Source organism: Protopterus annectens, chromosome 16.part0, assembly GCF_019279795.1.
Source record: "Protopterus annectens isolate FY-2018-M chromosome 16.part0, PAN1.0, whole genome shotgun sequence".
Lineage (NCBI taxonomy): Eukaryota > Metazoa > Chordata > Ceratodontiformes > Protopteridae > Protopterus > Protopterus annectens.
The window spans coordinates 559,156,895-559,184,008 of record NC_056750.1 but is presented as its reverse complement, the minus strand read 5'-3'; the positions used below and the strand labels follow the sequence as shown (position 1 = coordinate 559,184,008).

Genomic DNA, 27,114 nt, shown 5'->3' with positions numbered 1-27,114 from the left:
TAGCAGTCAGAGGAAGACAACCACTAATAATATCAATGACAGAAAATTAAAGGAATTAACAGGGCATCTGGATATACTGAGATATTTCTGCATTCTGTGAAAAAGTAAAATACAAATCCTCACTAAATACGATAATATGTGTTTTATCAGGCAGCTCCTGGTGTATTTCATAACTCAGAGTCAACAGTAAAGCTATGCAATTTGAGACATGGAAATAGAGTTCAGTAAAAGCATAATGGTTTAGACCTTGTTTGTACAGGTTTCATAAAGAGGAAATAATCTAAAAGAGTATTGTTTGCACAATGGTTACTATGTAGACCGCTATTCAAAGGAAGACATACGCTCCTCTCACACACACACACACACACACACACACAGTCACACTTCTCCATTTCAGTTACCTTAAAAGATGTTCTGCATTCTCCATTTCAGCTACTCTGCATTCTGAATGAAAAAAAGCTCTGTTAGTCTGTTTAGCACTGTTCCCGGCTCGCATTCCATTCCCAGCTTACATAAAGCTTCCCGCTCGCATTTCAAACTGAAGCTCTGTTCCTGGCTGAAAGTGTAACGCTCAAAGCACTTGCATGTTAGAGCTGCATTTACGGCCAGCCGGAAGAGCTTCCTTCAGCTCCATTCCAACTGGCTGGATGGCCTGATGGCGCTGATGTCATCGCGCACGTGATGACATCAGCGCCAACAGCGTGAAAATTTTAAAAAATTCAAAAACAAAAGGGAAAAAAATCAGAAATGAAGGGGTGCCACTCGGAAATCTTGGCACCCCATCATTTGGACCCCAAAACTCGGTAAAAAACGAGTAGTTCGGTATGGTTGGGAGGTCTGCCACTGGTGACTGGTATTTTGCTAGAGGTAAAGTCACCCATTTTGACAGTGTGCATACCTCTCAAATGTACAGATTTTCACAGAATGTCCAGATTTTTGCCTCATATTTTGATGTGTTTCTCCTAAAATCTATACTTTTCTGGCAAATAGCTGAGGACTGAAGTCAATAAATAATGACGAACATTTGAGTTTAAGACTCCACATCCTTCAAAAAATTCATGCTAATGCAAAATCTTTTATTCTATCAACTTTCTAAGTTTGTAAGAGCAACATTTAAAATCTGTCCTTATTTGTACCCCCATCATTTTAGGCTTTGACCAGATTTTTTGCTCTAAGAGGTTGAGAGGTATGACAGTATGTGTCCTGGCACTGAGCCAGTTGGCTACACATCTGGTAACACAGGAGTTAATTCCCAATTGGGAGAGTTTCTCTGTAATACCCAAGTGGGGGATTGTGTCAAATGCCTTGACTAGGTCAAGATAGGTGGTATGCATGTCTTTCCCTTGCTGACTTTCTCAAAGAAGTCAGTCATGTTTAACAGGCATAACCTACCTTAAATAAATCCAAACTGGGTTGGGTCCAGAGTATGGAGATTACCTATGTCCTTCTTAATAAGTTCCATAATAACTCTTTCCATGGCCTTGCAGATGAGACTAGTCAAGCTTATGGGCCTATAATTCCCATGTTCGATTGATTGCTTCCCCTTTGTGCAGAGGGATTACGGTTGCTGGCCTCCATTCCACCAGAATATAGCCATTTCACAGGCTGTGATTAAACAGAGATCCAAGTGGGTCTGCTAGGTCAGGTTTTAAGTTGTTTAAAAAGCAACCTGAGATGCTGTCTGTTCCCACTGATGCCATGTTTTTGGTCTTGGACAGTGCCGACATGACCTGCTCTCTTGATATAATAGGCTGAGGAATGGTATTAGGTATACTTTGGGGGATGACTGGAGGGGACAGGGGAGTGAAGTTTACTTCACATCTGTCAGCTAGCAGGTTGGCTATTACCCCCAGCTGAGTATGGGTGGTGCCATGCACAACCAGTTCAATGCATAGCTGGGTATTCCCTTTTAGAATTTGGATGCAGTTAAAGAATGCTTTGTGATTATTCTTAGACAGGGAGGCTATCTTTGCTTTGTAATTAGATCTGGAGGACTTGACAAGGTCTTTAATTTAACTGAAAAAAGTACTGAAGATGGCTAAATGTGTGTCTCAAACAAGCCAAAATGCAGGCAAAATGAATGACCAACCAACAGAAAATTTTAATAGATGAGAGCCTTCACTCACTTAGGTGCTTCTTCAGACCATAAAAACAGGTTAAAACAAACAGTACTTAACAACAGTAATCATTCAATAAAACAATTTACGTGATTTCAGAGCTGACCTTAAAGGCACAGCTCCATTGAGACCAAAACTCTTTAGCTTGAAGTGTAATAGTCCATTTCATTTCTGCTACCTCAGTCTCATTTCTGATTTCCCCTCTTATATCTTTGCTAACCAACTGCAAACCCATGAACCGAAAAGTATGTGTAACAAAATAAGCTATATGCTTCGCAAGTGCTTAGATGCATCATCATTCCATATAACTCGTAGATGTTCAAGAATCCGCTCCTTAAAGTAGCAATTGATTTTACCAACATAGAAGTGAGAGCAGATGTTACAAGTTGCTATATAAGCTAAATTCATACTTTTGTAATCTGCATAAAGTTTAGGAGCATACCTTCTCTTGGTAGCAGGGTGAATAAAAAACTTGTCAGGAGAAATCAACTCACATGCTTTGCATGATGGCAAGGGAATGTACCTATCTGCTCAGACCTGAGAGCTGTCTTTGTATTATAACCATAACATAGTTGCCTTTTAAGAGACAAATGTTTCTTAAAACAGAAGGTCAGCCAATTTCTCACTTCTCATTTGATGCTATCATCTGTCATAAGGATGGGTCAATTTCTCTGACAATATCTTATACAAGGCTAATGTCACTTGAGTAGGTTAACATAACCCTAGTGCTGTTATATATACCAGGTGATCGTGTGGATGGGTCATTCCCAGCTTTCTTTCTGCGAGAGAAAAAAGGTTTCCCTTTACTTTTCCTTAAACCATGAACCTCACTAAAAGGTCTACTTATCTCACTTGTCCGATAACCCCATTAATGACATTTTTATGTAGACCAATAAGGGTCTCTTCTAGACCCAGTTTCATTGGTATGTAACCTGGACACCCTCATACACTGCCCTTTCATCACATTCTAATAAATATGTCTGGGATGCATGCTTGTGTGGTGTGTAACACCATTTTTCCAACAGGACTTCCTATACATAAAAGTCTCAATGTGACCATCACTAGCCTTATGTAAAAGAACATCTAAAAAATCAATATTATGAGATGAGTCATGGTAAACCAAAGAAAGAGATTGCTATTATGGGGTTCGGAGGGTGGCCTAATGGTTAAGGTGTTTGCCTTACAAACACAAGGTGCAGGGTTTGAGTCTCACAAGAGATAATTGGCTAGGCTTAAAAATGGCTCGCAAGAGCAGTTAGCTTAGTACTAACCTATGAACCTATATGAGATGAAATCATAAAGTGTCACTAACGCACCATCCCACAACAACAAATGTTATCCACAAACCTTTTGTAATACTTAATGTGCTTGGGAAACCTATTCTCTCAAAAACATATCACCACCCTAATGTGCCATAACCAGATTCACGTAGCTGTTGGCACATACAGTGTCCATTGCTACGCCTGATCTCTGAAGATAGAAATTGTCATAAAAAATGAACACATTGTTTTCAAGTATTAATTGCAGCAACAAACATATAAGACTGATCTGATTATTGGAGTAGTGACTGTGGTGAGACCAGTCTTATTAAATCAATCCCATTATCATTAGGTTTTACTGTAAAAAGCATGCACACATTTAAAGTGACCATAATACAATCCTTGAACATAGTGAGAACCATCAGGACACACGGCGTTCACAAAAATGTTTGTGTCTTTAACAGAGGGTACTTTGTCCAAAATAGGTTTTAACTTGCTCTCCACATAAATGAACAAAGGTTGCGTCAGAAAACTGCAGCCAGAAACAATGGGTCGCATTGGAAGTTTTGTTAAATCCTAATGAATCCTGGGTAAACCATGCATTACTGGAATAAGAGGTTCATCTACCTCTAAGAATTCATACAGATCATGAGGTATCAACCAAGTCATATACAGCTCCTTATACTTGCTGAATCAAATTACTGACTTCAGACTTTGATATCTGATGATGAGTACAAAGTAGAAAAGCCTCACCTGTGAGTAAGGAGCTGGGCTGTATGGCAAGTGACTCCAGTAAGTCCAGGTATGTGGTATGCTTTTCCTGTTTCATGGTGGGGGACCTATAGCTAGCTATGATGTGGTAGGGGGCTTTGCCTATAGTTAATTGGACATGGAGTAGCTCAAGAGAGTCATACTGTTTGACCAGTCTTGAGGTGTACTTATCCTTTATGAAGCTGGATACACCTCCTCCTTTGGTTCTTTCATGCTCAGTTTGTGGTCTGAACGTATGCAAGGCATTGTAACCCTGCATGGCCAGGGTACTTTCCTCGCCTTTGAACCATCTTTCAGTGACTGCACAGACATCAGCATCTTACAAAGTAAGGAGTGCTTCCAGGGAGTGCAGTTTCTTGTTTAGACTCCTAGCATTAATTAGCAGTACCTTAAGTTTATCTAGTGAGGACTCTGTTATGTTGGGAGGTTGATTATTTTGGTGTTGCCTAAAAAAGGCACAATAGGGGTGGCTAACACCTTTGCCAGTTTCCAAAAACCTAGAGGAGACAAGTGCAGACCATCTCTGACAAAGCAGCATGGACTGTCGACCATGTCTTTCCAGGCTGAGAAATGTTAGGATTCTCTTGGACCGACACCAGAAATGAAGCCAATTGTTAAAGTCAATAATTTTTTGTTTGTACTGTGGCATCATCCTATGAGAAGGTAGAAAGGTGCTTAAGGCTAGGTTTGTAGCTGCCTGTGACACATATACTCTGAGTTCGGTCAAGTCTCTATTCAATAGTTCTGTGAGGTACATCTCCATTCATCCCACATGGTCTATGACGAAATCATACTGGTACTTGTGGTTGAGTGACTTACAGATGCTTGCACCTGATAAGCAGCTAACTGTATGTAGGTGTGCCTTTCCCTCATTACTAGTTACTAACTTAGTAACTTGGTGGTTGCATCAGTAATTGTATGGCTCAAACAAAGAGGAGTCTTGGCTCCCAGTTTAGAATTTTTCACTGTTTTACATACTATTTCTCCGGAAAATATAATCTTTTTAATAATATTAGGAAGTGGGTATGGAAGATGTCACATACTTTCTGCTCTATTCATCACTGCCACTATACATGAATACTGAGTATACATTCGAACCACTGGCAGACTAAAATAGGTCCTCCAATCAATAAACATTTTATAGTGAAAGAAATAATGACAAGCCCGCTGAGTAGTTTCCTGCTATAAAAAGCACCCAAGGATAAATAGTAATAATCTTTAAGAGAAACTGCTTCCAACTGCATCTATACAAAATGAAAAAATAACAGACAAAGACTGTAAGAAGGAATACAGATAGCAACTCTATTCACAAGTGCTTTGAAGTACTATGATCTCAAAAGTAGACCAAAAAGGCAACATAATGAAAGTTATGGAAAACTGAGGGAACCAACAGGATACATAGCATTCATGGTAGTCTGGAGAGGATGCAATATCAATAAAATAACTAGTAGTTAGGTAAGATAGTGTAATACCTTAAAATAACACACAGGATTAAGATCGGGGTCAAGGGTCATAACCAGTTTATTATGTGTTTTGAGAGATGGATGCCAAGAAATTCACCTTAAAAGCAAAGTTTGAGCGGTGAATCTCGGCATCCATCTTGAGAGCACATAATAATGGGTTATGATCAGAGACCCAATCACAATTCTTTGTAGAGCTAGTGCATGAAACTCTATCTGCTACAAGTACTATTTGATAGAGAAAAAAAATGTACCAAGTGTTTTGCCAGCTTTCAAAGCCATAATGCACTTAACAAGTGCTGTAAAAAAGGCAGTAACACACACACTTGTTTTACAGAAAGTCGGGGACATATTTCTGGCATAAAAAGCAGGCAGAAAGAAATATTTTATTAATTCTGTCTCTGTCATTTAGTGGTCAGTACTGGCAGGTGTGACTGCCTTACGTGATACCAGATCTTAATGAGTGAAAAATGGGTTGCTTAACAATGTGTTAAGTTCAGATCTCATACTATAGAAGAGCTTAACTGATCTGAATTTTTCCGGGTAATAAGAGCATAATTTCTGTGGTGCGTGCACTACAATTACAGAAATCTGTATTTTTAACACAACAAATATTAATTAAGGCTACTTTACCTGTGTACAACAATGTACTAGACTGCCTGTCTGCTCCTCCACTGTTTGAAGCAATGCATGTGTATCTTCCAGCATCTTCTTTGGCAGCATTCTTTATGGTCAGGGTACCTTGCTCATTTACAGGATGCCTAAATGTTAAAAACATAGCGATCAGAATCATTCTTCCCATTCGTCCAATTTATAGATCGACATCAGTATTCTAAATTTACAAAAAGTATATCTGGCTGCATTGAAAATAGTCAGAGAGTCCTCTGACAGTAAGCTAAACATTAGCAGAATTATTTAAAAATATATGATTGCTTCCTGTCCAACAGAAATGAGTGCAAATGATATTGTCTTAAAATTAAAATCACATTAAAATGTCCTGTTCTGGAAATTAACACATATAAGGAAAAGCTTTGTTATTTCCTCCTATACATAATCAACATTATACAGTCAACAGTATTATACGTACAATGGAGGCAAAGTGCACCTTTCTAAACATTGCGCAGTTCTCTCTCTACAACTATTTTTATCTGTATGATTTTTTTTCCTTCTTCTCCGTGCACATGTTCTGAATATATACCATTTAGTATTATGGACAGTTGCAAGTTTACAGTAGAAAATATATCACACAAGCCTGCCAGCCATCATAGAATAAAACCATAAATATATCAGGTACAGGATACCACTAAAGGTACAAACGAGAGAATAATATTTCAGGTGAAATGATGCAAAACTGCACTCACGTAGCCTTTTTGTACAGGCAAAGTGCCAACTTATACATCGGGACCTACATTCTCTACCCTTCTCTTACTAGTAATGAATTCTGAAGTTACAGCACCTTGGAAGAAATTAGATTTTCCCATGTGGTCTAGAATATTACCTCACAATGTTTTATCTACATTACAGAAAATATTCACAGGAATTAAAAATGCATTCAACACATCCATCATGGAAATACATTTTTCCCTTATTAAAAAAGAATAAAGATTCATCCCTACTCTCTCCTTATAAACCTATTTAATAGGATCATAGGAAGTTACTAGGCTAATGGCCCAAGGGCCCTTGTAAGCCTAGCCAAAATGTACCCTTGTTACTATGATCAGCACCTACTGCCCCTGTCCAGGAGGGACAAAAGTGGAAACTCCAAGGTGAATTTATGATCACCTATCCAGTCATCCAAACTGTGTTTGAAGAGGGACAATGAGGTGCTCTGTTTGACGTGAAGTGGGAGTCTATTCCAAAGGTGTGGTAACTTCTAGGAGACAAATCTGTCCCTCCAGCAGATTCTATTGCTATCACACACAATGTTTAGGTCTTTAGAGCAAGTAACCAGTGTGCCACTTGACTTTCAGATGTGCAGCATTTCCAATAAAGCAGGGTCAGAGATCACCTCATATGTAAGGCAGACACTGCCTGCGAGTAGTCTGTATGAAACACAATAAAGTGACAGTGATTTCAGCTGATTCACATAGGATAGCTGCTGAAGATCTTGATTTTTTTGTGAGGAACATTTGTAGTCTCTCCAGTTGCTGCAGATGCTTTGAAAGGTACATGCCAAAAGGGGTGGTGTTCTCAATTATTGGGCTAATGAATGAAGAGTACAGGGAGATAATAACTTCACTTTTTCTTGAGGCAATGCCCTAACTTGTGAGGTGAGCCATAAAGAAGGCCTTTCTTATTACTCTTCGAGACATGGTGATCAAAAGCAAAGCTGCCGTCAACCTGAGTGCCTATGTCTCTAACCACTGTGTGTTTACTTAGAGTACTGCCACTGATGTGGTAATTTGCAGGAACATCTTTCTTGCCAAAAGGATGATAATACATTTTTTTTGCATTGAGTTTGAGGCCATGACTTTGGCACCAATCATTTGTTTGTGTAAGATTTTCTTGAAGGACGTGGACGTCATTTGGAGATTCTATGACTGCACCCAGTTTGCAGTCATCAGCAAACTTTGTCATCCACAGTCTCTTGGTTTTAACTTGTACTTTGGAGAAATAGATTCCAAACAAAAGAAGTCCCAGGACTGATCCCTGTGGACCACCACTGGTAACAGGTCTGCTATCGGAGGTGGATTTCCCTATTTTGACTGTATGGGTTCTATCAGAGAGCCAGTTTGCTACCCACCTTATGATATAAGGGTTGATGTCTAGCTGGGAGAGTTTGTCAATGATGCCTGAGTGAGGGATAGTGTCAAATGCCTTGGCCAGGTCTAGGTAGGCTGTATGCACAAATTTCCCCTCATCCAGGGCCCTTGTGATGGTCTCAAAGAAGTCCACCAGGTTTAAAAAGCATGTTCTCCCCTTGCCAAATCCAAACTGGGTAGGATTTAGTGTTGGAGATCACCTGTGCCCTTGTTGATAAGGTCCATGATGATTCTCTCCATGGCCTTGCAGATAAGACTAGTCAGGTTAATAGGTCTGTAGTTCCTAGGGTCAGTAGAAGCACCACCTTTGTGCAGGGGGATAACAATAAATTATAAAAAATAAACACCACAGTTGCAGTTGAATATTTTCCACCACACAAAGAAGAAGCCAGTGAAACTCCACTTCTTTGTGTGGTGGAAAATTATAAAAAATACTTTAGATATATTAAAGCAATAATAAAGATGGGCTGATGTAAATTAAAATGATTTTACCCAATACATTAATCGGACTACTCATTTAGTTCCTTCCAAAGAACACATTAAACAATTTAATACCATTTGTTTGAAGTTCTTATGACACCCCAGCAATCCTAGAAGAGATTTGAGATGATATAACATATCGGAAAGATAGTGGGATAAGATTTTTGATCTAGAAACTTACACTACAGCTTCAGATAATAAAATGGTAGATTTATAGTTTAGTAAGCCAGTAGGAAAAAAATACATAAAATTATTCGGTTAAATAAATAAGGTATCACTATGCAACATATACAGATCTCAAATAATACTATGAAGTGATTGTTAAAGAAATGTTCATTTAAAACACAGGATTCTACTTACATAACCAACATATTAAATACATTTAGAAATGTTGTATTAGAAATTTTGTATACAAATAACTGGAGATAAAAGAATGCTGTTTCACATTACTCCCTAAATAATTTCCACCAGAATATACAGACAGACTAAACTCTCAAAAAATGCTAAAAATAAAGATTTGATTCAAGTGCTTAACACTGATTAATCTGTAAATATAATTTGGATATGGAAAATTGGCTTATAGTACAAATCAATAGTCAATTGTTAATATATAAAGTTGACAATGTCAGTTATAAATAAAAATAGAATAGCCACCCATTATTGATTTTCTAAAAAACCTTGAACTCGCTTGTTGAGATAGGGAGATCATATTTATCCAAAATATAAAACGTAACTTCTGGAACTAGCCCTGTAAAGACCCTACTTGAACCTTCCCTACTCTGCTTCCCCCCTTTTTCTTTAACCCTGCCTTCTCTGCCTCCCCCCCCACCCTTCTATTTATGCCACTATTTCTCACTGATACTCATTTCCTGTCTGTATTCTAGACTGTCCTGCTCTTTGACCTTTCCCTTCCACTATACTCTAATCTTCACTCTATACTTCTACTTGCTATTTCTCCCTCCTCTTACATTCTACACCCCTCCTCTTCTTTCACTTTGTGCCTGGATCTCTCTCTCTGACACCTGTATGCCTCTCTACACTACACTTGTGCATAAATTAGTAATTTCCCATCCAATGTATGATTTTTGTTGTTCATACTGTGCTTATAAGGCACACAACAGTATATTTCTATGTTTAATTTTCTCCTCTTCATGCACTGTAAAAAAAAAAAAAAAAAAAAAAAAAAAAAAAAAAAAAAAATCTCTTTTTTTTTGTATGCATTTCCCCATGATTGTATGTCACTATTAATTGTATGTGTAAATACTTTACTGATTGTAAAAAATTTTTTAGCTGTAATGGAGCTTTTCTCCTTGGGTGTCTGCTGAAAAAGGCCACCTGCCCAGCCAGACCAACCCGGTTAACAAATGGCAAATAAATAAAGAAAAAAAGAAAGAATTGTAAATGTTATATTAAGACATAAACATTAGGACTATACTTTCCAAATGAGTGTCTCAACTTAACAGATACAAAATGATGTTAATTACAAACTACACCATCTTTATTTTGCAGATAAACTCTTGGAAATATTTACATATCTCATTTATCGTTCCACATGAAATTTAATTATATTCAAAAATGAAAGTATTTATATTTGAATATGCAAATCCTTAATCAAAGCAAATTGGCAACACATGGTTTATGATTGCAAAGTTATATTACCTTTTTGGAAAAAAAATGATGTTTCATACAAGCATTGTGATCTGATAATTTCATATTAAGTAAACTTTGGTGCTGTTAAATACTGCAGTTCCCAGATGTGTACCTAAGTCTCAATTTCCACTTCTCCACTACAAGGAACTGGAAAAGTTTAATAATGAAATGTCTACCAGTAAGATGAAAATAAACAAACTAGCAAAAGAATCTAATTACTGGATAAAATTTAATTAATTATAGAGAAATATTAATCTATGTTCTATGATCAGTTTATGGCTGCTGAGTGAATGTTAGTATAACAAGAACTGATGTAAATATCTAATTGTTTTATGTAAACGTACTTACTATTATATACATTTTCAATAAAATGTTTAAAAAAATCCCACATGCAGTTTCATGTTCAGTTAAACACTGTATATAAGTATGCATGTATGCTGAACTTCACGCCATCATTGTAATCTGTCCTACTGCCAAATATGTCTCAGAAAACAGGGTATGAATCACAACAGTTTTATACCTTACCATCAAAGTCATTGCCTTTTAAGTATAAAGATGAATTTTTGGCAATTGAGGCAAAACACCTGAAATCTAGTAAGGTCCTATCCCAACAGGAGCTGCACAATCTTATATCAATGAAACAAACAACACTCAGTACACATAAGTCAGCTTGCCCTATTTCCATGACTACAGGTTAGATTGCAAATTCAATGTTATCAGTTGTATAACACAAAAGAGGGATACTTTTTGTTTAGATTTACTATATTCAACTGAAAACCTGAGTCCAGTTTTTGTATCCCATGAAATATAATTGTTTAAATGAAGCGCTTTGGAAGATCTAAGCAATACAGGCTGTAAATAAAAAATCTTTCTTCCTCTCCTTAAGGACTCGCTTGCCAAAAAGACAATGCAAGTCGCCAAAAAGACAATGCAAGTCCAAAAAAACAGTGGAGTCCAAACATGCTGTGCAAACTTTTATTCCATAAAAACAGGTAAAATAGTGATAAAACTGTTTTATCACTATTTTACCTGTTTTTATGGAATAAAAGTTTGCACAACCTGTTTGGACTCAACATGTTTTAAATGATATGATTACCAAAGTATCAATGCAATCCTATGATCAGCAAAAAGGAAATTAAAGCTTTCAGAAGATTCCAAAACTACACTTATGTTGGTTTCTGTGCTGCTATTGTCTAAGTTAGCAAATTACAGCTGATATTTTACATAGTCATTTCACAGGGTACTGTGCGCCACTGCCTGTCTACATACCAATGATCTATGTCTGAGAAGAGGCATGGACCTGCCAGAGACCTAGTCAAGTTACGAAGAGCTGAGAAGTCATTGCTGTTCCACATGCACTAGAGAGCAGGAATTATTACCGAGTGAGGTCCAGTGAATTAGCAGAGTTCAGTAACAAACAAGGGGTAGCAGAGGAATAAACATGCCTATGTGGAATTAATGGACATCGAGCATGTTTTAAAAAAGAACAGGCTAACCTCCTTATGAGATCCACCTTAAGAAACAAGTGCCGCCTGAACATGTAGGTGTACATTGAGGCCACCTACACAAGTATACATCTATAATTGCTCAAACATCATACTCTGTTATTTATGCATAACATAAAACTCAGGATTCTGAACAATTGCAGTGATGGGTGACAGCCTCACAGAATTTCGGGAAATAAAAAAAAAATTGTAAATATGTAGCAGGTAGCCTTGTTGAAAAATCTAAACATGTTTACTGTGAGTAGATATGAGTGAACACCATCCATAAACAGTATCCCCTCACAGACCTTTATTTTTTTTTCATTTGAAACCCAGATGAATGTATTAGTATTGTACTGTAAATAAGATATACTTGATAAAGAGTGCGCAGTGTACTGAGAACAAAAATAACTGAAGTACTTGCCATAGACCAAACTATGTTAGACATTTATCCAATAAACATTTGGGCTGCTTCCTTGGAGTTCCCACCATAGCTGTTTGTCATCATCCATATCCAGCAGACCTTCCTCAAGAGATGGCAAAATACCACTCTTCCCATCTCTTACACTACTCCTCAAGGAAATGTTGTGGCAGATTACAATGACCTCTGCAGTTAGTAATGAAACTAAAGTTACAAACTTTACAGTTAGCAGGCATACACAATTCACTGACCAAAGGCAGAAGACTACAAACTGCAACCTTTAGGAAAATTGTGATGCAATTGTAGCCTGTAAGCAACAGGAATAAGAGGAACGGAACAGGTTACACAAGTTTGGTCTGTCTACAGTGACCTGCATTTACAACTGATTTTAAGATGCAAATATTAAGACACATTGATGAATGGGAGGTGGACATGTTCTTGAATGAATGATGGAGACAGATGGCAGCAGGTCAAATATTCGAAAGATTTTGCATAATGTAGAAAACATTTGCCATCAACATTTCAGTGTTAGAGGGTATGCTAGAACTGATTGACACATGTATTGTACTGTGCATTACATTAGCAGCTTCTCTCAGTTATGGCATCCCAATAAATCCCCCACATATACAATAGCATACAGGACACTACTGGACGCCCTGCTCCACATTTCTTGATGCCCTTCTCAACTACCCAAGGCTGAGGTGTTCCCAAACCTGGGAGGGGGGATACTACATGGGCATCACCAAGGTTAGAAGCAATGGGAATACAAAGTGGCAAATGGCCAGTTGGAAGGCATGCAATGGGGAGGGAGTATTTAATAAAGAAGAAGAAGAAAACCTAGGACATGAGGAATAAGGACAGAGCAATGCAAAAGAATAAAGTGATTTGAGTAGATTCTTTGCCAGACAGGACAACAGTAGTGAGTACACGCTAACGTGATAGAGCCAGAGGAATCTTCTCTAGAGCAATGAGATGGCAAAGTAAATAAGTGGTCGTTTCAATCAGAAAACAGCATCAGCGTTGTGGCATGTAAAACTGGGAGGTATGTAATAGTATTAGAGTAAATGATCAAATGTAGGACAGCAGAACCCCCCGGGCACTGCTCTTCTGTCTTGCTGCGATCATTAGGTGCTGTATACAAGCAGATACAATTGTATTTTGTTAGCGCATTTCTTGACAAGCTTTGCAAAATGATAAGAGGTTAATATAAAAACAATATAACTAATAAACCACAGTAGATTAAAAGATTGTTGAAATGCATACCCCTACAGGGCCTTCTTAAAGGACAGCAATCCTTAACATTTACAAATTCACACTGGGAGAGAATACCACAAGATGGCTGCCACAGAAACAAATGTGCAGCAGTCCACCATAAGAGAGCCATATTAGAGCACGGAAGACAGCTGATCTTCCACATGCCCAGGTTCAGCATTGTGCAGCTATTGGAAGGTAAGAATCCTGACAGAAGACACTCGGCTTAACAGGAACACAACGGAAATATTCAGAACAGTTTTCAAAAATTCCCATTTGTAAAACCCACATAAGCAATGTATTAGTATGTTCTGTGCAAACTGTAAATGGCATAGATCTATACTCTGCAAGGGGTGGTGGTATTATAACTTGTGGATATGCACTGTCAGACCCCACTCTGATGGACCTCCTGCATATCTGCAAAACAAACAGCACCAGAATTACCTATTCTAAAGACTTAAACCTTGCATGTGATACAAATAGGACCAGCAGGAGAGACAGGTATGTATTCCAGAGATTACTCCATCTCTGGAACAGGCTCCCCACTGAAGTGAAGCAGATTCCCACCCTAAACCAATTCAACTGCAGCTTGGACAAATAGATGGGGAAAATACAGTTGTGTACACTTACCATAAATGTAGATGTTCGAGTGTATTCACTGTTGCAGTCATTACATTTGGGTAATCCTGCTGGCAGGTTGCCCTCAGTCGGCCTGAATTTCAAAGTACTGGGTCCTGCGTCGGCCGCTGTCGCCCCTTCCCTGACTTCAGGTCATCAGGGGTATAAAAGAAGCAGCCAAAGCCATTTTCTTCAGTTTTTCTTGCCCCAGATGTCAGGTGCCCCCTAAAAGGGTAGCCAAAATGTATATATATATATATATATATATATATATATATAAAAATACATACACCAATATAAACTTTACCTTCATCTACAAGCAAATACACCACATAGGTTGTATAAATCAGAGAAGGAATATATAAACAAGGAATGCCACCATCCAAAGGTTTCCACAAGAAGGCAAGAAGTCCAATGAGAAAACAAACCAGGTAGAAACCACCACGATGTAAAAACAAAATCTATTAAAACTAGAATAACAAGAGCTTTCACGTGTATCAAAAAACACGCTTCATCAGGTTTAACTAGAAATTTCAACTGAGGCTTTTTATACAAATCCAAAAGCTATCAAATTGTATAATTAGCAATCAAAGCAATTAAACAATTAAAATGATAGTTACAAGTTTAAGTTAACTCTTGTAGCACAGGATAAAAATTCAATGCTTGAGACAGATAATAGCACAGTCTCTATTATATTGACATAAAAATAGAATATAAATATATTAATGAATTAATAGGCAATCGCCTCATACTTATACAATATAACATGAAGATATAAAACAAATAGATTCAAATCAGAGAAGGAAAGAAAAGTCCCAGTAGAAAAAAGGGGGATGGCAGGTGGGTAACCTGGACTGCAACAGCGAATACACTCGAACATCTACATTTATGGTAAGTGTACACAACTACTATCTTCGTCGTGTTTCACTGTTGCAGTCATTACATTTGGGTAGAGTCCCAAAGCTACGGTTGGGAGGCTGGAGCTAAACAGCATTAGGAGAGGCTATGAGGCCCTGCAGAACTGCAGTGGCAAAGCCTGCCCTGGATTTAGAGTAGAGTGGCAGATGATAGTGCTTTGTAAAGGTGTGCACTGAACTCCAAGTAGCAGCCTCTAATATGTCTTTGGTTGGTACTCCCCTGAAAAAGGCTGCTGAAGTGGCTGCAGCTCTAGTGGAATGTGGCCCAATGCCCTTAGGCACTGGTTTGCCATGGTGTAAATAGCAGAAACATATGCACTGGCCTATCCATTTTGAAATAGTCTGCTTTGAGATAGCCTTTCCTTGTGATCATGCAGCATATGCCACTAGTAATTGCTCTGTCTTCCTGAAAGCTTTGGTTCTGTCCAAGTAGAATCTTAAGTTGTCTGTGCACATCCAAAGAATGCAGAATTCTCTCCCCCTTGTTCTGTGGATTCAGATAAAAAGTTGGTAGATGAATAGTTTGGTTAAGAGCCAACACTGGACACCATCTTAGGCATAAATGTTGGGTTTGTCCTCAGAGAGACCCTGTCTGAATAAAACATGATAAAAGGTTCCACAGCCATGAGTGCCTGTAACTCTGAAACCAGTCTTGCAGAAGTTATTGCTAGGAGCAGAGCTGTTTTCCAAGATAAAAACTTTATATCAACAGTAGCAGCTGACTCAAAAGGAGGCAGGGTGAGTTTTTCCAAGACATAGTTGAGGTCCCATGCAGGCATTGGTGATCTCCTTGGAGGCCTTACGTTTTTGGCTCCTCTGAGGTACTGCTTTAATAAAGGATGAGAAAAGCTTGGTGGCTCTGTATTGTAATGAGCCAAAATGGCAGACGCATTAATTTTAATTGATGAAAATGATAGGCCTTTGTCCAGCATCGCAGTTAAGTATTGCAAAATCTGAGGAATGTTTGGTACAGCTGTATCAGTTCCTTGTGCCTGGTTCCAAGCATAGAACCTCTTCCATTTTCCAGCATAAGATTTTCTAGTACTAGGCCTTCTGCCTTCCACAATGACATCCATCACAGCTTTACTGAGAGGTGTGTTATGTATGACTACATTATCCGCCATGCTGCCAGGTTTAAAGTACTGAGTTGGCTGTGCAGGATCTGATTGTTTTGCTGGGACAGTAGATGAGGTATTTGAGGTAAGGTCCAAGCTGTGCCTTGAGGCAAGTTCTTTAGGATTGGATACCAGTACTGGCGGGGCCAGTCTGGGGCAATCAGTATCATCTTTGGCTACTCCTGTCTGACCTTTAGGAGTACCTTCGGGTAGAGAGGCAGTGGAGGAAAGGCATATACTGATAGGTTTTTCCAGCTGAAAGATAGGGCAACCACTCTCGATGCTTGTCTGTGATAAGTCCTTGTGCAGAATCTTTTTAGTTGGCAGTTGTGAGGGGAGGCAAATAGATCTATGTCCGGGCTTCCCCATTTCCTTGTTATCATACTGAAAACCTGTGGATCCAGCTGCCACTTGTGGGAATCCATGAGGTTTCTGCTTAGTTCGTCTGCCAGAGTGTTTTCCTTTCCTGGAAGGAATTGTGCCTGCAGATGTACTTGGTAAGTCAATGCTGTGTCCCACAAAGTCATAGTTAGTCTGCAAAGGGGGTAAGAATGTGTGCCCCCCTGCTTGTTTATATACCACATGACCGTGGTGTTGTTTGTCTTTATCAGTAGTTGTCCTGGATGAAGTAGGTCCTTGAAGGCTGTCAGGGCATTTTGAACAGCTAGCATCTCCTTTTGATTGACATGTAGATGCATTTGGTTTGAGGACCATGTGCCCTGAATGCATCTTCCTGCCATGTGGGCCCCCCAGGCATAATCTGAAGCATCCGTTGTTAGTGTCTGCCTGGCTGGGGGTAATGTGAATGGCTGTCTCTTGTTCTGGTGACAAGCCTTCACCCACCATCGAAACTCCTGTTGCAGGCAGGGAATGACCGTAATCATTGTTTCCAGGCTGTGGCAATGTTGTGCCCAAACACTTTTTAGGTACCATTGAAGTTTCTTCATATGCAGTCTTGCATATGGAATTAGTAGGATGCAGGACGCCATGAAGCCCAAAGCCTGCAGAATTTTTCTTGCAGATAACTGGGCCTTTGATGCCAACATTTTGAAATAGGCAGTCAGTTGCCTTTGTTTGTCTGGCATGAGATAAGCCATCTGGGCAGTTGTATTTAACTTGCACCCAGGAATATTATCTCTTGAGAGGGGACTAATTTTGATTTCTTTTAGTTGACTGTGTACCCTAGGCATGTTAGAAGTCTTTTCACAAATGCCAGATGCTGTAGAGGAATGTCCTTGTTCTCTGCTTGAATTAGGCAGTCATCCAAGTAAGGATATATTTGTATTCCTCTTTGCCTGCAGAATGCAATTACTGGTGCCAGGCACTTTGTAAAGACCCTGGGCACAGTAGATAAGCCAAAGGGCAGTGCAGAGAATTGGTAATGCACTGAGCCAGCCTTGAATCTGAGGTATATTCTGCATGATTGTCTGATTGGGACATGCAGGTATGCCTCTTTTAGGTCTAAAGTCACAAGCCAAGCATTCTTGCCCAGCATAGGCAGAAGCTGCTGCAAAGTCAACATTTTGAATTTTGGTATATCCAGTAATGTGTTCAGAATATATAGGTCCAGTATTGGTCTCCAGGCCTTGCTCTTTCTGGGTGCCAAGAACAGTCTTGAGTAAAATCCTTGTCCCTGCTCTAGCTCTGGTACTTGTTGAATGGCCCCCATGTCCATGAGGGATGAGACTTGTTTTTGTGCCTCTGCCCATTGATTTTTTGGGAGATCTGGCCAGCTGTGTGCCTTTGGCAGGGTATTGAAATGGAACTTGTAGCCTTGTGACACTATATTTAGAACCCACTAGTCCTGGGTTATAATGTGCCAATTTTGAGAAAAAAGTGCTAATTTTCCCCCTAAGGGTGCTGCCAGGGCATAAGTGTTTTGTGCCGGCAGAATGAAGTCATTGGGACTGTTTCCTGTATGGTTGTGATTTGTCTTCTCCAGCTTTGGAGGTAGAAGCACTCCATTGCTTTGACCTGTATGAACCTTGTGCCTGGGATCTGCCCCTTTGAGGTCTGTCTGACACAGGAAAGGACCAATTCTTTGTAGGCCAGTATCTACTAAACCTAGGTGGCTGTACTTGTAAAAAATATTTGACAGTTTGCATAGATTTAGCTTTGTCCTCCATTTTCTTTAACACCTCTTCTGCCTTAACACCAAACAAATTATCATGCTGTAAAGGTGCATCTAATAATTTAACTTTAACATGATCAGGCAGATTTTGTTCCTTTTACCAAGCATGCCTCCTAATTACAGAACCCGTAACTGCGGCCCTGCAGGAGGCCTCCAAAGAATCAAAACCACATTGCAAAGTATGCTTTCCAACTTGTTCAGCTGCATGCAATAAATCCTGCATTTCCTTGTTTTCTGCACATTCAGAGTTTAACAACATTTTCTGTTTAAGCAATGCCATGACATGTTGCTGATATTTGAGCATATGAAACTGACAGTTTAAGGCGCTTACAGCCATGGTAGCAGATGTGAAAATCTTTTTACCCATCTATCCAGTGCCCTAGAATCCCTGTCAGAGGGGGTAGGGTTTTTTGCAGCAGAAGCCTTAACTCCTTTGGGACCCTGTGAAATAGTTTCTGGGTCAGCAGCAGGGTTTTTAAAAAGGAATTTATGAGAGTCAGGAACCCTGTAATATCTGTCGGGCTTAACAGGAGCTGGAGGCAAGGAGTCAGGGGTCAGACTAGACTCCGAAAACACATCATCTACAATGTCTAACACAGGTGGAATGGCTAGAGGCCTGTGTTGAGGAAGTAAAAGGAAATCCCAGAGCCTCTTTTTAAATTCTGAAAAATCTTGGCTCTCCCAGTGGAAATGCTCCCTCATGGTATGCAAGGTTTCCCCAAAAGAATAGTCCTCTGGAGGAGAAGCGGAAGGTATAGATTCTTCAGCATAATAATCCTCATAGGGGGGAAGAGAATATTCCTGTTCAGAAGAGGAATTAGAAGAAATAGAAACCTGATCTGAAGAGTCACAGTCAGTCTCTTGCCTAGGCCTCTTATCAGGAGGGGGATGGGAACCCCTGATCAAGGTAATCAAGTCTTCGGCCATTTTGAGCATCCATTTTTTGGGCATTAAGACCTGTCCACATGGCTCTTGAATTTGTTTCTTTGCTTTAGAAGGTGCTTTAGTCTTTGACTTTGAAGCTGAAGTCGGTTTAATGTAAAGATGTTTAGGTCTGAATACGCCCTCAGAAGACGGTGCCTGCTCAGTGGCTCCGGGCCCATCTGAGGGAATAGTGTCCGAGGCCCCAATACCTTGAGTTTCCAGCAGCATAGCCGACTCCACGTGGGAGTCGGTAGCAGCCTGCGACTCTAAAGTAGCAGGCGTCAGGGGCTGCGAAGCGCCTCACTGAGAACCGGCAACTGGCTTAGGAGAAGCTTTGTCGTCGGTTTTGGACCTCGGTTGTTTATCTCTCTCCTTTTCCTTGCGTTTTTTGTGAACTCCGGTCGTCGGATAGCTATCAGTCGACATTTCTGGATAATTAAACAGGCGTCCAAAATAGTTTAAAGCAAAATCATACCGACACTTAATAGTGCGTCCGTTAAATCTAGCACAAAAATAGCCACCAGAAACGCTGTAATCAGGGCCTAGGCAAGGAATGCAGTAAGAATGAAAGTCCTTATGAGGTATTTGCTTTCCACAAGAAATACAATTATTAACTTTTTCTGACATTGGTCTGGAGCAAGAAAAAAGTTTCCCCAATGGGGTACTTAGCTTTATTTAAGACTTCAGGTCTGAAACTCAAACACGAAAATCTCAGGAGTCGGCCGACCGGCACTTGCGAACTGCTTCTGCTTCAGGCATCGTGCGGCAAGAAAGACTTAAGAAAATGGTGTCGGCTGCTTCTTTTATACCCCTGATGACCTGACGTCATGGAAGGGGAGACAGCGGCCGACGCAGGACCCAAGACTTTGGAATTCAGGCTGACTGAGGGCAACCAGCCAGCAGGATTACTCAAATGTAATGACTGCAACAGTGAAACACGAAGAACATCAGGAAATTCATGCCTGGTTCAGCACCTATGTCACTAATGGACACAGGCAACCTGTAAATGGTTCATCTCCCAGGCCCTAGCTTGTAAATGATTCATCTCCCAAGCCCCTGCTTGCACTTATCAAGGGTATCAGAACTTATCAGAGATTTGGGATGCGTGGCTAAGCTTAAAAAAAACCCCTTGTGGTCATTAGCCTAGTAAACACCTATGAAACTATTAATTACAAGGTAATATTTGAAAGAAGTTCTACTGAGAAGCACACATATAACCATTGTAATATTCTGAAGATAGAACAAATCAGATTTTGAACTCTTAATTTATTTAATTGACTTATTTGTTAAATTGTTAAGCGAACTGGTCCACGGACTAGTCCTTTGGGAAATTCACACTTGAAAATGGTTAACACCACAGATGGCATTTTATATCATGAGGCTGCATTCCGATCAAGTATTAGAAGGAAGATGCTTTAAGAGATGCACACTTGCATGCTGAAGTTCTAAGCAGCCCTGTAAGATGCACACAGATTACTATTAGCAACTTGCAAAGCAAACTTCTTAACTTCAATCTCTCACTACTTCCTAAAAGTGTAGAACACCAAGAGTACTTAACATATTTTACTTTCTAATCTAAGACATCCTGGAGTTTAACAGTTCAGATTTAGACCTAACGTAACTGCTCAGTTGTCTATGTAATAAAAACAGACTGCAGAGAATGGTCTACAAACACTGGAATATTTCTAAAGTCACTATCTCTATTAAAAAGTGGATTATTTCAAGAAGTAAGAACATTAGAATGATAGAACTTTGCCCACCTGAATGTATAAGTAATACTATAGCAGTAAAACTATTACTGGTTCTAATACAAGTTCTAATACTACTCAAAATAGTATTAGAACTTCATGCACTCTTTTTCTGATGAACATGATGGTGGCAGTGGTTTAAGCTGGGCAGCTTAAACTTTCCTTCCCCTTGTGATCAATTCTATCTCACCTTAAGGGTTCCCTACGCATTTTTAGTCCAAGAGATATACTCTTCAGCATGGTCTGGGATTGTCCTGCGGTGTCATCTCATCTCTGTGGGTAGTGTCTGAAACAATTCCAGTAAGATCCTCCCAGGGGACTTCCTTGTATGATGGTCAACCAATTTCCATGTTTCCTTTGAATTTGAAGGAAAGGTGACCCTACTATGAGGATGTCCTAAATCACTAACGTCCTCACCCCATCAGACATTGTAAACTCAGTGACCCTACAGAAAAAAAGTTTCCACTACTAACACTAGTGAGTTTGTTCCTTCAATCTCTATCCACCACTTGTGACCTCAGGTTAGAATAAGGCTATAAATTGACCATTAGACTGAACATTTTACCTAAGAACATAGGTCTTGCTTCAGTACCACAGATGAATTTAGCATCTAAAAAACTTTGGTCATTGTCACAGTATAATTGTAAATTTAACAATTTATTTTGCCATCACTCAAACAGAACTTCCAAGTACATAAACTCCATTACCTGCAGCTACCCCTCCCACAGCTGAAAACAATAATCCACTCTTCTAGGTGTCCCCCATGGCCTCCAGTTTTGAGGTGCTGATTCTCATACCATCAAATTCACACACAGCAGTGAATCAATCAAGTGCTTGTTCGACATCACATTTAGATGAAACCAAATGTACACCATGTGCAAAACAACAGAAATACTACTGCTAGTTTTTTTTTTTTTTTTTTTTTTTAAAGTCTAATACTATCTCAGCCTTAGCTGTGTAGTTGTATCTTGTGCCTCAAAATCAAAAAGAGGTACAGGGACAAGATGCATCCTTGGTACAGCCTAACCATCCAGCTTGAATATATTTGACTTAATATGAACAATATAGACATGACTGACATTGCATTTATACAGGGATCAGACAGACTGCAGCAGTTGTCCTTGTATCCCATACTCTGGGAGAACCTATCACTGAAATTCTGCGACCATAAGATTTCATCAAGTCTGTGTAATGACAGTAGACTGAATGAGCACTTTCACCCAATTCCTTGCATAGCAACAGAAGACTGAACAGATGTCTCAGAACTCCATGTGACAACTAGGACCTGCATTGTTCCTCTTGAATCAGAGGCATGGCTTTTGGTCAAACTCTCCTTAACAGCATTCTGATAAAGACTTCTCCATGTACACTGAAAAAGTGCTACTATTAAGTATGAACACTCTCTCCTGCTCCCTTTCCTAATAAGGGATACCACCACCCCAATTTTCCAGTCCCTTTGTACTGTCCTCACTTTATATGCAGCACTAAAAGGACACTAACTTGATCATCCAAACCATTTCCTCTGTCTTCAGCATTTTTATCTGGATCTTTTCTACACCTGCAGCCTTACCACTATGGAAGCTTTTGGCTACTTACCTGATTTGGTTGTAGTGATACTGTGATGGACATAACCCATCAGGGGTTTTAGGCACTGCATCCTGATAGGTAGATATATGCAATGGGTTAAGAAGTTGTGCTACATGTTCCTTCCACCTCCCAGAAATTTCTCCAGTAGAAATCATTTCCTTGCACATGCTTAGCACAACCTGAGCAACATCTTGTCCTCCCTTTCTAAAACATTAAATGGATTTCCAGTACCTTTTTGATGACACAAACTAATCTGTTTCTTGTCTCTCCTAACTCCTGAAATACCCAAACTTTCACTTCACAAATGTTGTCATCACTTGGGCATGCTTTCACTTTACAAATGTTAAATATAAACCAAGAGTTCGCAGAGTAAAACAATGGCAGGAAACTCAGATAATCAAAAATTCAAAGTTGTACGATATATTCCAGGACCAATAAACAAGTCGTCAAGTAGGTAAAAAACAGGTTTATTCGAATAAAAGTGCGGTGAGCGCTTTCACTAAAATAGCTTCATCAGACCATCTTACAAATACACCATAACACACACAGTTTAAATATATAAAAAGGCGCCAAATTGCAATTCCTTAAAGCAACATACTATATAAAAGTTGCAACATACTATATAAAAGATAAAAAATACTTCACATATGGGCAATAAAGCAATAAGACATAACAGGTTCCCCTACGTCCTATTTTACAATCAAGGAGGCTTAAAGTTCAGAAATGATTATATACATTTTTTATTTTTTCTTATCATATTGTACTGCCTTCACAATGTTAAGAGACAAGTTCTTGAAAACAATAATAGCCTGTTATGTCTTATTGCTTTATTGCCCATATGTGAAGTATTTTTTATCTTTTATATAGTATGTTGCAACTTTTATATAGTATGTTGCTTTAAGGAATTTAAGCGCCTTTATATATTTAAACTGTGTGTGTTATGGTGTATTTGTAAGATGGTCTGATGAAGCTATTTTAGTGAAAGCGCTCACCGCACTTTTATTCGAATAAACCTGTTTTTTACCTACTTGACGACTTGTTTATTGGTCCTGGAATATATCGTACAACTTTGAATTTTTGATTATCTGAGTTTCCTGCCATTGTTTTACTCTGCGAACTCTTGGTTTATATTTTACTTTTTGCTGTTCGTTGCAGAGTATTAACTCCGTGTGGACTGCCTTTTTGTTTAAATTACTTTACAAATGTTGTCACCAATTAGGCAAGCTTTCAGTTTACAAACACTGTCACTGTGAACATACTGACCTAGCAGTACTTCTAAAATGACACAGAAGGGCCATTCTTATGAAATGCCCTAAAGGTCACTTTCTTCAACTCAACTCCATTCCTCACTAATGCTTTCTACAAGTAGGTCCTAGAATTACCATGACACACACTAACTAGCCATTCAGTCCCAGATCCTTCTGTTGCAACATTACAAGTGTAAAACATGGTCCAGTTAGCTTAATATCTGTTTTTACTCAGAATATATTTAAAGTCTGCCAAGAAGTATAATTTGAACTTGATCTCGTACAGAAATCCCTGTCAGATGTCTGTTAGACACCTTCAGTAATCTTGCTTGTGACTTCGTCTTTTTAGCTGATGCCCCCTCCTGCAAAGCAAATTCATCGCCAAGTGCAGGGCCTTTCTTTGATCTTTGGTTTCACATGTTCTGATACAAGCAAATTCATCAACAAGTGCAGGGCCTTTCTTTGACTTCACATGTTCTGATACAAGGTGTAGCCATGAACCTCTGTTTTAAAACATTTTTGTTATGCAAAAAAATTACTTTCCCATAAACCCTAAAATAACCTGCATTCTGGTTAAGACCTGGTGGGATGGGAGCACTACTGTTTATTGTGTGCTTTACTGTCATATCTTAAAAATCTGTTGAAATGCTGCTGCATGTTTCTGGCATATTTACACATAAGAGCTTACTTTCATCACAGATGCATAGCAGCCTTAGGTCAACTGGTGTCCTAGGCAAAAGGTCTCCACGGCACCCCCTACCACAACATCTGGTGCCCCCATCCTGGTCTACCTACACCAAATAAATACTGGAAAAGTGCACCTGCTGCAGTGGCGCCCTAGGTGGCCGCCTAGTTGGCCTATGCCTAAGGCCAGCTATGCATGCATGTAGTTTACTCTGGGATTACACAACATAAAGGGAAAAGGCAACATCACATTTTTAACACAGTTCCTTCTATTCCAGGTTGTGCGACCTTGGATGTATTACAAACAGCAGGGTGTGGTGAGTCAGGGCCCCCTATATTGGTGGTGTACAGTCCCCCTGAAATTACTGTTTTATACTTTTCAGTATGCTTTTTGCATTGTACTTTGTTAAGCCGATGATGGCTCAACTTAGATATTTTGTTGTAATACTTTCTGTCATAACTATGGGATACATATTTATTTACATACACATTCTGGGGGACTTTTCCTTCCAGTCACTCCCATCCAGGTGTTTCTGTCATTCCCTACACATACATTTTGAAGTCCCCTATCTCTAGAGTCAGTAGGCAGCACCTTCTTCAGAACACCACACACCATCTCAAAGAAGGCTACATATTCAGAATAGCACTTTGGTGCCCAATGTCAAATGGTGTTAATTGTTTTACTATTTATGACTCTGCCACAGTTTGGTAACCATCTCATTGACTGAAAAAAAACTTCAGCACAGTGCCCCTGAAGTGCCCCTGAGCTGATGACTTTCAAGCATCTTTGCAGCTGTCCTTGCCTTCTAGGTGGAGTAAATTGTGAGGAGGAGAGGAAGGAAGACAGAGAAAAAGAGACACCCCCTTCCCCACTGTAGTGAAGAAGTCTGGTTGACTGTCAGGCTGTGTATAGAGGACACTCTGCCTCTACTTAGCTAGGCTTTTCCACTGCCTGCACCAGCTTCTTCCATCCACCTCATGTTATGCCCCAAGTGCATACAGTTTCCATTGCTAGAATCCAGTCTGCTTGAATCCATCCTGCTCATGCCTTGTACCTGTTTGGCAATGCACATGATTCCACCTTCACTTTGTAAGTGATAAGTATATGCCATGACCAACAATAGCCCCACACAGATATGAATACATTTTATCAGTCATTTCCAAGCAGTATCAGAGAGTTGCTTAAAATGGGGTACAAACCCACTTCCTACATAATCGGTGTCTAATGACAACTAGCAACTTAACTGAAAATCCTGCAATTTAGTCTGGATAGCATTACCTTATTTCAAATAGCTGTACAGATTTTGCATTTTTTTTACCTCATACAGGTTATTGTTTCAATGTAAAGATTTAAATATTATATATGAATCACTAACCATCCCTGGACATTTCACACTACAATGCATTCTGCTTCTAGCATGGTTTTGTCTGTTAGCATGTGTCTGCAGGGTTTTATTTCCCTATCTACTGATACAGGGTAATGTAGAATGTTGTGGTGATTTTTGGAGATAAGACATTCAAGATATACTAAACAATCAGTGGAGTCAAAAGTCAAAATGGTGCCAGAGCTGCAGGCTTCCATGAAGAGGCTCCTGTCGAGTGAACATAGGCCTTTCCATCAACACAGAATAGTTAAATAAGGAACAACTCAAATCTAGCTATGCAATGCACATTCTGACTTACAGTATGACTTAATACATTCAGATGGATTACAATGTAATCTTCTGCAGCTCAGTACTTAAAGCATCTGATGTATAAAATACTATTTCTTGGATTTAGTTGAATAATTAACGTATTCCAAACAGGTCATGACATTTTACTGCTGTGAATAGCTAAACACCATTTTATCATGTTTAGTTTGAAACATACATTAACTGTTAAGTGCTGATAATTCTGAGGTTCACAGAAAGTTCAGGTAAAAAGATAGGGAAATGTAATACTCATCTGGATTTTTGACTAAGGTCAATTTATCTAACCTTCATAATGAAAATCAGACTGAATAGAGTACTTCTGTAATACATTACACTATTTAATTAGCCTGACAATGAAAAATAACATGTTGATCTTGCTTTGGGCTTAACACTACATAGCAGCAGTAGATAATTTCTGGAATAAAATTTGTTTCTCGTATAATTTTCTCATTCTGCGTCTCGTAGGCTGCAACATGAAAATACCGTATTCTTCCAGGTAACATATTTTCTTTTTCAATTGACATTTAATGCACTTCTTTTAAACGTATAACATGCACATATTTTATTGCATAGCTTTTAACATAGTTACGTAATTACAGTTCAAATAAAAAATATATATATATTTTTGTTTCTAGTATAAGATGGGATAATTTATAAAACATTCTCATTTTGTAAAAGTAGATTATTTTTTTAAATGTATTTGTTGTGCAAAAATATATGCAGAGGTACTCCCATGTGAATATTCTAAATTTTCTTAATGTAGTAATGTATCTATGTGCATCTTTTCCCGTCTACAT

The 27,114-nt window shown here is 39.0% G+C and overlaps 1 protein-coding gene across 2 annotated transcripts in view; it reads right to left on the bottom strand.

Annotated features, from left to right (window-relative positions):
• Positions 1-27,114, bottom strand: part of HMCN2 (hemicentin 2) — a 2,554,053-nt gene that overhangs the window by 1,950,240 nt on the left and 576,699 nt on the right. For both annotated transcript variants that reach the window (XM_044058392.1, XM_044058391.1), the window contains exon 13: positions 6,241-6,368. In XM_044058392.1, coding sequence (XP_043914327.1) covers positions 6,241-6,368 — 128 coding nt within the window. The remainder of the gene's footprint in view (positions 1-6,240; positions 6,369-27,114) is intronic.